Source organism: Echeneis naucrates, chromosome 1, assembly GCF_900963305.1.
Source record: "Echeneis naucrates chromosome 1, fEcheNa1.1, whole genome shotgun sequence".
NCBI lineage: Eukaryota > Metazoa > Chordata > Actinopteri > Carangiformes > Echeneidae > Echeneis > Echeneis naucrates.
Window position 1 is genome coordinate 12,265,089 of NC_042511.1, and position 11,975 is coordinate 12,277,063.

Sequence of the window (11,975 nt, forward strand, 5' to 3'; positions counted from 1 at the left end):
CATGCTCTCCGTGTGTGTGTGTGTGTGCGTGCGTGCGGGGGGAGGTGCGTTTTCATGTGTTACAAGGACGGCGGAGGAGATTGCAGTGCTTTTGGCTGTGCTGACGAGAGATGTGTGTAGGTTCTGTAAGAGCTGTGGTGGGCAGCTCTCTCATACCAACAGGGAGAGCTTCAAAGTGCTTCTTTTAAAAGGACTACACGTCAGTCACTTTGGAGGCAGTTTGACGCATTTCAGCAACAGATGAGATAGAGAGTGATGCAGTAATTATATTAGACTCTAAAATTCAGATACACACTTATAACCTCTCGTGGTTATAAATGCTTCAATCACATCCTCGGGGGGCAAAGATTTTATTTTGGATTCACTTGAACTGGAGCAAGGTAAATAACTGGAAGTTGGTGGATTTGGGAGAAACAGGCACTGTGCGCATGGCTCATGGGGAGTAGGGATGAGGAGGAAAGGTTCGGTGCAGTGACCCGGGGCCGACTGGCTGCTTGCTCACATGTCAAAGCCAAAAGGCAGAGCTGCCTGCCTGTGTACCCATCTGGGGCCCATCAGGAACACGAGCCACAGACACACACACACTCACACACTCACAAGATGAAAGAGACACACATCCGTGCACACACACTGGTAGAGTGGAAGTGCCCTACTGTCTCAGGAGGAAAGGGAAGGCTGGCTGTGTCAGTGGTGCAAGACCTGCCTTTGGGATATAAATAATCAGAAATGAATTCTCACCCTTTTTGTTAGTTATGTAATATGCATAAAATTAACAACATAAACAGTCTGCACGTGGATAGTTTCCCTGTCAATAAATGTCAAGAAGGCTGTTGAGATCATTTCATACACTTCCACAAATCCCCAGTGGCGGCATATGACTTGTATATGATATAACAATATAGATTTTGTGCTATGACACAGTGGTGATGGTATAATTGCTGTCCACTGAAATCACTGCAGCAATCATTTTTCAGTTTTGGATTTCAAAATAGTATCATAATGCTCATGAGGCAGAATTCAAAGTAATTTCTGATTCTAGTCACTATTATTGAAACTTCATCATGTATCAGATATGTGAATATACACCACTGAATATACACGCTTGTCTGTAAGGCTTTAAAAAAACCAAAATAAAAATTTTCAAACTGTGAGCGTTTACTGTAAACCGGTGGGGGACCAGCAGCAGCAGCTTTAGATGTAGTTTCTTTTGAATAGCCAGTATAAATTGATCTGTATTAAGGCTCAGAAGCTCTCTGCCTCACAGCCAGAGAGCGAGCGTGGGATTTCAAAAGCAGCTGTTTGCTTAGGTATAGCAGGGAGGCAGAAAAACAAACAGAAACAAAATGAAAAAAGCCATTATGTTCACTTATATACCCAGGAATCTCCCCCGGTTGAATACAAGGAAAAGTTCTGTTTTGCCTGTGTTATTGTCAGTGAGGGATTTGATATCCCTGCTTTGCGTGACAGTTTGGTGCACAGGTCCTGGTAGCAACTGGCCACGTGTTATGTAATCCGCCACAGATGGAGAGTTCCCCATTCAGGAACCCTACAGCTTGTCCTGCCATTCACTGAACACCAACAATAAAGCTGAGACTTTTTGCCTTCACTACCCTGAAAAATCTCACGTGACTCATCGCTGATCTTTTACTTGTTCAAACATGTTCACCATGTCTGTTTTCATACTCATTAGGTTTTCTTTTAATTCAAGATTTATTGGTGTTTTGCTTTTTCTTCATTGTAATACTTAGTCAATCAATCTATTAGTCAAACAGAATCAAATTAGCTCTTTTTCCTTGACCCTAAATTGCCGTCAGTTGAATATTTTTAGTTCTTGAACCATTTGGTCACAAACCCTTATTCCTGTTTTTGTTTTTTTGGAGGGAGGTGGGGGGGAGGGTGTTGGTTTGGACAAAACAATGAACAATGAAAAAAATTATCAGACGATTGATCAGTGATGAAAATTAAACACAGTCTAATTTTGTTTTTATAGTTTCACTGAATTTCTTTATACCTCCATTTGATTAGTTGAACAAAGATGCACTTCATTAAGCTGATTTGGACTTTCTGTATTCCAGCTTAACATTTTAAAACCCACAATGTGGCAAATGTTGCCGTATTCTCTGAGAACGTTTGGCTCTCAGACAAACCTCTGTTAGGAGGGAAGTTTAACCCCTATTGAAAGCAGCGCCACAAATGCCACATTAACAGCTCCCTGATGACTGCCCGTCATGCTGTGAAGCCACATCCTTTACCAAGTTTTCTTAACCAGTCTCCAGCCGCAGCAGTAAATCCATAGCTGTTTATATAACCGGCACCAGTCTTTTCTAAGAACTCTGGGGAAAGAGTAGGATCTGATGCTGGTTTCTGTGTTACGTGGCTACAAGAGGGCGGAGGCAAAGAGAGATTCTGGCTGCAGCATGCAGGTATTTATGGTCACAAGCCGCCACTCATATTGTAAGCTGTAAATGGCTTAAGCTCTTTAGCTGTGGGTCTACATGATAAACAAGCCTTTTCAGGGATTAGGCACTTGTCTAGGGGGCATCACCAGTAGCTCTTATTCTCTGACCTGTAACCCCCCAGTGAGATATCAGTGCTGGTGGTAGAGACTAGCATGATAAATGTGTCTCCACTTTCATCTTAAGTTGCCTTAGCCTCAGGGAGAAGAAGAGGCAGGTTCTTCTTCCAGGATTATTTATTTGAAAGACTACCCTGCTCAGAATTAAAGTTTCAGTTTTACTTTCCATCATCAGACAGCCCAGTGATATGGCCATGAATTACACAAACGCACAGAGTGTTCCTCTATCACTTCCTCAAATACTTTTAGGTGCTTCTTTGCCCGTGTACTTAGAATGTTCCACTGCAGAGCCATCATGAACCCGGGGATTAAGACTAAAGCCATGCAGTTGCCTCTCGTGTCTGTATATTGATATGAGCAACAGTGAGGGTGATTAAACGGTGCAAAACAAGATATTGTGTTGCTGTGAGAGGAGAATATAGAGTACGCAAGGCAGCTGTGAAAAGGACAGAAACTGGACTCAAAAGTGCATCAAGAGGTGCTGCAGACCGCTTATCTTTTTCCTCCCCCTCATCATCATCATCCTCATCACATGAGTGTGGAATAGTGTTTGTGGTTTCACACTGACTCGGCAAAGAGTGGTGATTCAGCAACTCCACAAGTGATGCCTCACACCACACTCACTAATACTAAGACTTAGCACTAAGAACTGTAATGTCATATTTTGGTTGCAGACACTGCCAGATATGTGGAGGTGCTCTATTCCTTCGTATATTTGTCATGTCAGTGGGCCAAAGAAGGGAGTGGTGGAATGGAGGGGTTATCTGAGGTTGTCTGCTGAGGTGGCTGTTTTAATCTGGATGGGAGTGGAGGTGAAGATCGTGGTCTCCGGAGTCTGGAGTTTGTTCACTTGACGCCTGGCAGGCCAGACAGAGACGCATGTGCCTGCGCACACGCACACAGGTCCATACATAAGCAGTGTGTCCTGCGCTGCCCCCACAGCATTCCTCATGGGTACGGGCTGCCCGTACCCGTGTGTGTTAGGGTTAGGGTTAGGTTAGGGTGTGTGTGTGTGTGTGTGTGTGTGTTTTACTTTGTGACAAAGTAAAAGAATAAGAGCAAACAGGATGTCCTTGTATTGTGCACAAGTTGTTAAAGTAAAAATGGGACATTCACGAGCAAGTAGGTTCTTGTTCTTCCATGTCAAATTTTAGTTTTTTGTGCCAGCTCTTCAGCTACAGCCACACAATAAATCATTTATTGGTATATCAGCAATGTTCCTCGTGCTTACAACTTAATGTGGAAATTGCATCGCGGCAGACGGCTGTTAAATACACTTAATGCCTTGTTTCCTCATAACCAGGTAATCTTAATCATAGTGTTGAACAGAAATCTCTGTCTCCCAGGTGGAGCTGTGTGTTTCCCCCCAGGCTGCCGTGTAAGAGTACAATGTGATTAATTGCCAGCTGATATGTGCTTGTGTGGGTGGGTGGTTGTTTTCTGATGAGACAAACACACAAAGACCTTTCACTGATAAGGAGTAAAGGTGAGCTATGCTCGCTGCCATGAATAGAACTGATTACACAAGACAGATGACCTGAGCCAGACTGATACTCATCATGCAAACTCTAAAACTGAAACTGTGTGTGCATTTGTCTTGTGACTTGCAAACTTGTAGCACTACAGACTGAATTATGGCACCTCCTCCTCCACTTGCCAGACATGCAGCTCTTGTTTCGTTCACGTAGCCTAAGCACACCCTCACACATACTGTGCTGGTGTAATGGCTTGCTCTCCTCTCGTGGTCTTATCAGCACCATCCATGCATAGTTTAACCTCTCCTCCACACGCAGAGACAGACAGATAGCCAGCGCTCACATGTCTCCACCAGTCTTAAAGCAGCAGAGCGTAGCAAAGAGCAGTCTAGCCTGGTGAATTCAGTACAGTGCTTTGGTCCCTAGAGTTTGTCTCCTCTGGGCTACCACAGAGATAACTCCTGAGCCAGAGGTTACTCCCCTGAGTCAACTGACTCTTAATGTCTCTCCGCCGTTCCCCTCGGGCTAGGTGAAAGGCCAGGTCCTGCTAATGGAGCACTGATTGTCTTATAACCACAATTATCTGTCTTTACCTCTCAAGTCGGGCCATTAGCAGGATAGATGGGGCCTATGTCCAGTCAGAGAGTAAGGAACTGTCAGGATGATGGAGTGCATCAGCAGAGCGGGTCCAGTAAATACCGTTACAGCGCCCCCTCCCCCGCGTCCCACCTCAGCTGAAACTTGTTGTTCATTATGTAGGTGGGAAGGGTAACGAAAGCCGAGTGGAAAACATACCAGTAGAGGGTAATGTATCATCTGAAAGATCACATGAGACGTGACTCATATGTAATCTGCTGGTTTTCAAATTATAAACTGCGGATTAAAAATACATGAGTTGGGTCTGTCCAAATGTCCATTTGTGTTGATGAGCTTACAACCTGGGGTTAAACAATACAGCTCATGTTTGGTGAAAAGATCCACACTTAGATGCTCCGACTATGTTAAAAAAAAACACCACCGTTTTATTCTTTGGGTCAATGTGGGTATAAAGCTGTAAATTGACATCTGTGTTCAAACAGTTACATATGTGCAAGGTAGAAATAGACCACAGAATAAAATTAGCAGCAGAGAAACGATCGTTTCAATTTGAACAGTGTTGTAGGATCAACTATTCCTTCAAGAACCATCTGGGCTGGGCTGCGATGTGGTTTGGTTTCAAACTAGATTGCACTGATCAGGAAGAATGAGTAACTAACCAGGATGTAATGCACTTGACATTTTACCGCCCAAGCCTTATTGCCTACTGTGGTTTATCTAATCACCATGTTGCTCTTTTTGTTTTGCTTTTCCTTTGCAGACGAGCTCACCTGCGGCTCTGTCTGGAGCGGTTGAAGGCCCTCATACCTTTGGGGCCTGACTGCAATCGCCACACCACGCTGGGCCTGCTCAACAAAGCCAAAGCACACATAAAGGTAAGCAACGCCGTGAGCCACAGCAGAGTCTTGTTACCCTTTTTAGTACAATTAATAAAAGATTTTGACGAAGAATAAAGCAATAACAGTGTTGGGGATGTTTATACATGTCAAAAAGAATGCTCTAACACAAATCATAATACATAAATGAAACAAAGAAAAAAGCAAATAGACACACTAATACGCATAAAGATGGACCCCTTTTTTATTTGGTCTGACATCTGCTGCCACATTCAACTGGGATCACTTAATGCATCATATATTTGTATTGCTGCAGAGGAATAACAAGCAAATTGAGTACTGTGTGGATTTTCACACTAGTAAGAATAATTTTCCAGTAAAAACAATTAAGTATTTAATTAAATGGACTGTAATAAGGGGAGCATCTGCCTTTGTTGTGCCTCTCTAACATCGCTGGTTGAGCCAGGTTTTAACCAGTGTTCAGCTGGAGTGTATAACACATTAAGACAACGTGCCTCACGTTTTCCCACATACTTGTAAACCAAACATGTGACTGCCTGAGATCGAGCAGTCTGCATGTGAAAAGTCCTGCGGAGCGTACGTGCATGTAACAGAGGGAGGAAGCACAAAGCTGATATTGTTGTAGCGGCGCTCCCCCTCCCCTTTACTACTGCCACCACTCTGCACTTCTGCTGCTGTCAACTTGAGTCTCTTCGATGCTTATTGATGGCCTATTGTTTTGGTTTGTCGCCTGGAGTCACGCTCGTCCCTGTCGCGACCCTGACATGAGGCTACAAGGTTAGATCACAGCACGGTGGTATCAGTCCCTGCCATGGCCCCACGCTTGCATTGTAATGGCACAAGAAGTAAAGAGAGACAGCGAGTAAAGTGAAGTGTGCAAATGAGGCAGGTGAGCTAAATCATTTTGGAAATTCGGGACTTGCAGTAGAATGATCCACAGTGGCCAAATGTTGGAATGATTTCTGTACTTCCACATCTTTTAGATATGAATGGAATTTCCTTACAGACAACACTTTACAGCAACACCTGTCTATTCAGTATCTTGATTCTTTAAGTTGCTCTTCCAGCTCCCCTTCTCATCTCCGTTCCCGCACATTTATCTTAAGTTTCACCTTTTTTCCGATGTCAGTTTTGTCGGCATTCCTCATCTTGTTCATGTTTACAATTTTTTCCTACAAATTCTAGTGTACAGTTTCAGTTCCTGCACCACATGATTAACCTTTTTGCTGTCTCCTTCTTCTCTCTGCTCTGTCAGAAACTTGAAGAGGCGGACAGGAAGAGCCAGTACCAGCTGGAGTCTCTGGAGCGTGAGCAGAGGCACCTCCAGCGCCAGCTGGAGCTGCTGAGGGGAGGCAGTGGTGCTGCAACCCAGAGCAGCCCAGGAGAGGGGGAGAGGATACGCATGGACAGTGTGGGCTCCACCCTCTGCTCCGATCGTTCTGACTCTGACCAAGGTGGGGAAGGCCAGAGTCTCAAAACAGGATTTTTAATTTGGTGGCTACGAGGCCCAGAAAAACCCTAGAACTGCTCTCAGGCTGTTGTTACCACTCTAAAGTTGTACTGGTCAGAGCACTGATATTCCGTGCTTTTTACTATTAAGCTTAGAGTAAACTGACTCTGAGAAAGTCTCTGTAGCCAAAAGCTGATAAATCTTCTCATCTTAGGTCTCTGTCATATCTTCTAAACATTCAAAGGTCTCTTTAAGTGGAGGCTAAATCATTATTGGCTTTGGTCTATTTATGCCATTATTGGAAATAGTGAGTATATAAAAAGTATTTAATTCAGAAGGTTGTTTCTGTTAAGGATGCTACAGTGTTCTGATTCTTTCCCCCTTTCCTCTGCTCTTGAACATCTCCATTCTCGGCTGCAGAGGAGATTGAGGTGGACGTGGAAAGCACGGAGTTCTCCCATGGAGAGCTGGACAGTGTGAGCACGGCCAGCACCAGCGACCTGGACGACCACAGCAGCCTGCAGAGCATGGCCAGCGACGAGGGCTACTCCTCCTGCAGTGTCAAACTTGCCTTCTCCTCCTAGAGCCCCACATCTCCACCAGCACCACCAACGCCGCCCTGCCAAGCCCACTTGCCCCCAACACCCATTGGTCGATCCTGCCATGCCTACGTACAGGCACCCTGCCAGCTCAGAACATGGCCAGGCCGCCAGTTGAATGGTGCTCAGGTCGCTCTGAGCGGCACGCTCCCTGCTCCTAGCCTTTTAGTTGCTTATAACCCCCCCGCCAAACTCCCTCTCTCGTACAGACACCAGGGACCCAAACATGAAGACCCAGTGATATGAGAATTGGTTATCATTCTCTCTTAAAGGGAGATCATAGACTCAGTTGATATAAAACATCATCTTAATTTTTTAGCCACAAAATTCAAATGAATGATTGATTTTACTTTACTTTTTTTAAATATTCAAAATCCCTAATTTGATTCAAAATGCACTTAAATTCATATAATACTGAAATTATTCAGAGTTTGTGTTCAGTTCTCTCTCCCGTGTGTGTGTGTGTGTATGTGTGCGTGTGTTGAACTGATCCTGTATATCAGGAGCACATCTAATCTGGACTAAAATGAACACTGTGGGTGAACTTTGAATATCAACACAGCTCGGTTCCTGATAAATGTCTCACTGGCCCTGAATTTAATCCCTGTCTTATTGTTTTGTTTTTTTTTTTTGTTTTTTTTTTTTCATTACCTCTGCTCAATACTGCAGAAGCTTGGACACTTGAATTGGTGCTATTGTGAAACAAACCAATGGGGAAGCAGATCAGATCCACCACCACTAAGCTTTTAAAGCAAAAAAAATGTCTGTTGATTGTTTCCCGACAAGGCTGGAAGAAAACAACCACCAAAAAATGGAGGGAAAAAACAAACAAGCAAACATTCCTGCCGAATGTGGGTGCTTAATGCATTTGGAAAGAGTGGAAATTGTAACTTTGCGTGTATGTTTTTTGTTTTGGTTTCTTTCCCCCCCGACAAGCAGCTACAACAAGCCATCATGCACTTGCCTACTTTAGAGCTGTCCATAGAAACGGCACAAACCTGGAAGTAAAAAACAAACAAACAAAACCCACACATAAAAAAAGCAACAAGGAAAAAGTCCAAACAGAAAACTTTGGAAAAGATATCCATCCTTTTTCCAGCAGTAACAAGCAATAACTCTTGTAGTTGTTTTTGTCTTGCCAGTTTGAACTCCCTCTCCACCTTTTTCTTTTCTACTTAGAGACAAGTGTGTGACCGTCCAAAAGAAGCAAATTTCTTGTTTTTTTTTTTTTGTTTGTTTGATTGTTTTGTTGTTCTTTTTGTACATACATTTAGCTTAATTAATTAAATTTTAAAAAGGAGGGTTTTTTTATTTTTATTTTTAAAGTAGAGCTCATGGATAGAACTATTGCCTCTGTTGGTGTTTGACCTGCGTTTATTGTGCATAAACTCGATTTGTGGAACAATTTCTGTCTTCTCCAGAGTGGCAGTCAATGTGGCATGGACATTATTTTATTTTGAAACAGTCAAAAGTTGCTGCCCTGGGAAGAAAAGAAAAGGTTACCTTTCCAATGGGATAAAAAAAAAAAAAAAAGAAAAAAAGGTGATGAACTAGGACACTTATTGGAAAATGCTGAGTTGCGTGACACTTTTATTTTTTTCTATTTATTAGACTTTTTTTTCCTCTTGTTCATGGATGGGGGCTTAAAACGCTGTGTAAGGCATTCCACTGGTGGTCGGGGGATCTGTGGAGGAAACATTTCAAAGTGTGGGGAGAAGAAAACGGGTTGTATGATGTCACTGTTCGCCATCCCAGCTCCACTGGTGTTTGCACTTCAGCCACAGTTCTCTTGATTTAAAAAAAAAAAAAAAAAAAAAATCTCTTCCCCACTGTCATCAGCTCTCATGAATTTATGAATCCTTTTCTGTGTGACAGTATTAAAAAAGAAAAAGAAAAAAAGAGCAACGCCGCTCTTTTGAATATTTATTTCTCAATCCCTCAAAGAACACAAGCAGTGAGAGGAAAAAGAGTTAACTTATTTTGGTTCTGTCTTATTTTACTCCTCTTCCTGATGCTTATTCTTCATTCCATATTTTAAGAATTGTATATTTTATGGGTTATTATTGTTCTTATTTTTGCTTTTTGTTTTTGGGCAGGGGGTGGGGATAAGAAGAATATGTAGCCATTTTGTTTTTGTTTTTCTGATGTTTTATTCAATGGACACTTGAAATGTAATTGGCCCCTAAGCTGCTCCTAGTGCTGAGCCTCGCCTGTTTAGAGTCAACGGCCATGTCCAGAGCTCAAACCCCTCCACCCTCACACCCCACTCAGCTCTCACACTATGCCTGTGATGGTGAATTCAAATCTAGAACAACAGGACAGACTGACAAACAAAATGGCAGAACCTTGACAACCATCCTGTCTGGTTGTTTGGGGGTCTGAGCTGAGGGTGGTGGTGGTGGTGGGGGGAGGGGGGTGGTTTCTCTGCACAAGGCTCACTGATAGCCAAGACTTTACTGGCAAATATTGAGCCAGCTACTACACAATAAAAGGGGTCTAAAACTCCACTTTCCTCCATTGAGAGGATTGTAGTCTCTATTAGACTTGTGTTTTAGTTGACAAAATGTGTCTTACATTTACAAGGCCTCTGACTGAGGATCTAAAGGAAAAAAATAAACAAAGAAGAACAAATCCTTTGGTTTCTCTGAAGGACATCATTAAGGTGTAGAGTTTGACATGCAAGCTCTCTGCAGAGCTCTGTTGAGGTTGTTGGACTTGGCACTGAATCAGAAAGTCACCACTTTGGGTGCTTGATTATTTTAAGAAAATGCCAAAACCACCTCAGAACACCTCAGTGTCCTCTCTCTCTCTCTCTCTCTCTCTCTTTCGTTCTCTCTTTCGCTCTCTCTTTCGCTCTCTCTCTCGCTCTCTCTCTCTCGCTCTCTCTCTCTTTCTCTCTCTGAGGGACAGTTTACGTTTATTCTGCCCTCGTTTAAGTTATTAACCTTCATCTTCTCTTTGTTTCTGTTTTCTTCTTATGTTGGTTTTATGAACCTTCCCTTCCGACAGAAAAAGATCCTAAGTCTGACAAATGAATTTCACTCCTTGTACAGAGCTGGATCTGGATTTTTAATACATTGGGACAAATCTGCCAGTGTTGGGTCTGTTGTTTCTCACAACAATATGAGAAAACTCTCTGGCGCTCATTATATTGTCTCTTGGGGCAAACCATTTTGATCTTGTAGTCCAAAATGGGTAAAAAAAAAAAAAAAACACACAAAAAAAACAAGAAACTGATTTGACCGAAGCTTAATCTGTTTTCTCTCATGTGAGTGTACTGCGTGTGTGTGTGTGTGTGTGTGTGTGTGTGTGTGTGAGTGTGCGTGCGTGCGTGCGCACATGCGTGTGCGCATGCTCCGTTTTCTTACTGAGGCTGAGCTTTCAAAAGGTTGCTGGTCCATGACTACTCTGCACTGATTTCTCACCTGCTACTTGGTACATATCAGACTTGTGGAGAGTCTGTCCGGTGTGAGTTATAATAATTGGGTGTGAAGGTGATGTCACGTGAGCTGCAGGTATAATTTTGCATTGAAAAGTTAAAGACATGTTCAGTTCAGTGCAGGCTGGTCTGGGATCAGCCCCGTTTACTTGGGAGGTCTAATAAGCAGTTTCTGGCTATGCTGCAAATTCAAAACAATAGCATATCTTCATAAGCTGGTGATCACAAAGCTATATTTTTTACCTCTGTGTTTAAGGTTGGGTTTGGGCCTGTAGTCCTGACTGCGCTTTATGTCGGGGTTAACTTTCCAGGAGTGCTCGGATCCAGTTTTGCAGCTTGGCCAGAAGTGATACCAGCCCGCAAAATGGAAGTCACGGTGTCTTTTGTAAACCACTCCATTCTGGTGTCGGTCTCTCAGGAGGTCGACTTTGAACAAACGGGTCCATGAGGTCAAGATAGTCCAACCAAATGTAGGGACTCCTCCTGTTGTTCTGAACCTGTGGCCATCCTTTGTAAAACATGCACTCTGATGTTTCAAGCCGTGTAAGTTGAAGATGCAATACTTACAATAAAAACACTGAGATTTTCAAACCTGAACGACTAAACTGGACTGTTTTATACCTTGCAGCATTTCAAAGGTGAATGTGTTGGAAAGAAGCGAATCGTATTGACAGAACCAAAAAAAAAAAAAAATCATTTTATGCTCCTAGTCATGTTGTCTTCTGTCCACATCATTCTGTCCAGAGTCGAAGAAAGCAGTGTGTTCACCCAACGCAGAATATTACAACACTGATATACAACTAAATATTTGACTGAAACACCAGATTTCAGTCAAATATTTAATAAATAAATATTTAACAAAGGCCCCCAACCACAGGGCCCTTTTAATGGGTCAAGATTATTGCAATGAGTCTGAGGAGGATTACGGTGACAGTGGGCAGGGAAAGGATCTACTCGTGAATCCATTTCTGTTTTCTGGGTTT

At 42.9% G+C, this 11,975-nt stretch overlaps 1 protein-coding gene across 2 annotated transcripts in view; it reads left to right on the plus strand.

The window, feature by feature from the left end:
- Positions 1-10,786, plus strand: part of mxi1 (max interactor 1, dimerization protein) — a 28,770-nt gene extending 17,984 nt beyond the window's left edge. For both annotated transcript variants that reach the window (XM_029507440.1, XM_029507448.1), the window contains exons 4-6: positions 5,408-5,522; positions 6,760-6,958; positions 7,375-10,786. In XM_029507440.1, coding sequence (XP_029363300.1) covers positions 5,408-5,522; positions 6,760-6,958; positions 7,375-7,538 — 478 coding nt within the window. In that variant the 3' untranslated portion in view covers positions 7,539-10,786. The remainder of the gene's footprint in view (positions 1-5,407; positions 5,523-6,759; positions 6,959-7,374) is intronic.
- The last annotated feature ends 1,189 nt before the right edge of the window (positions 10,787-11,975 follow it).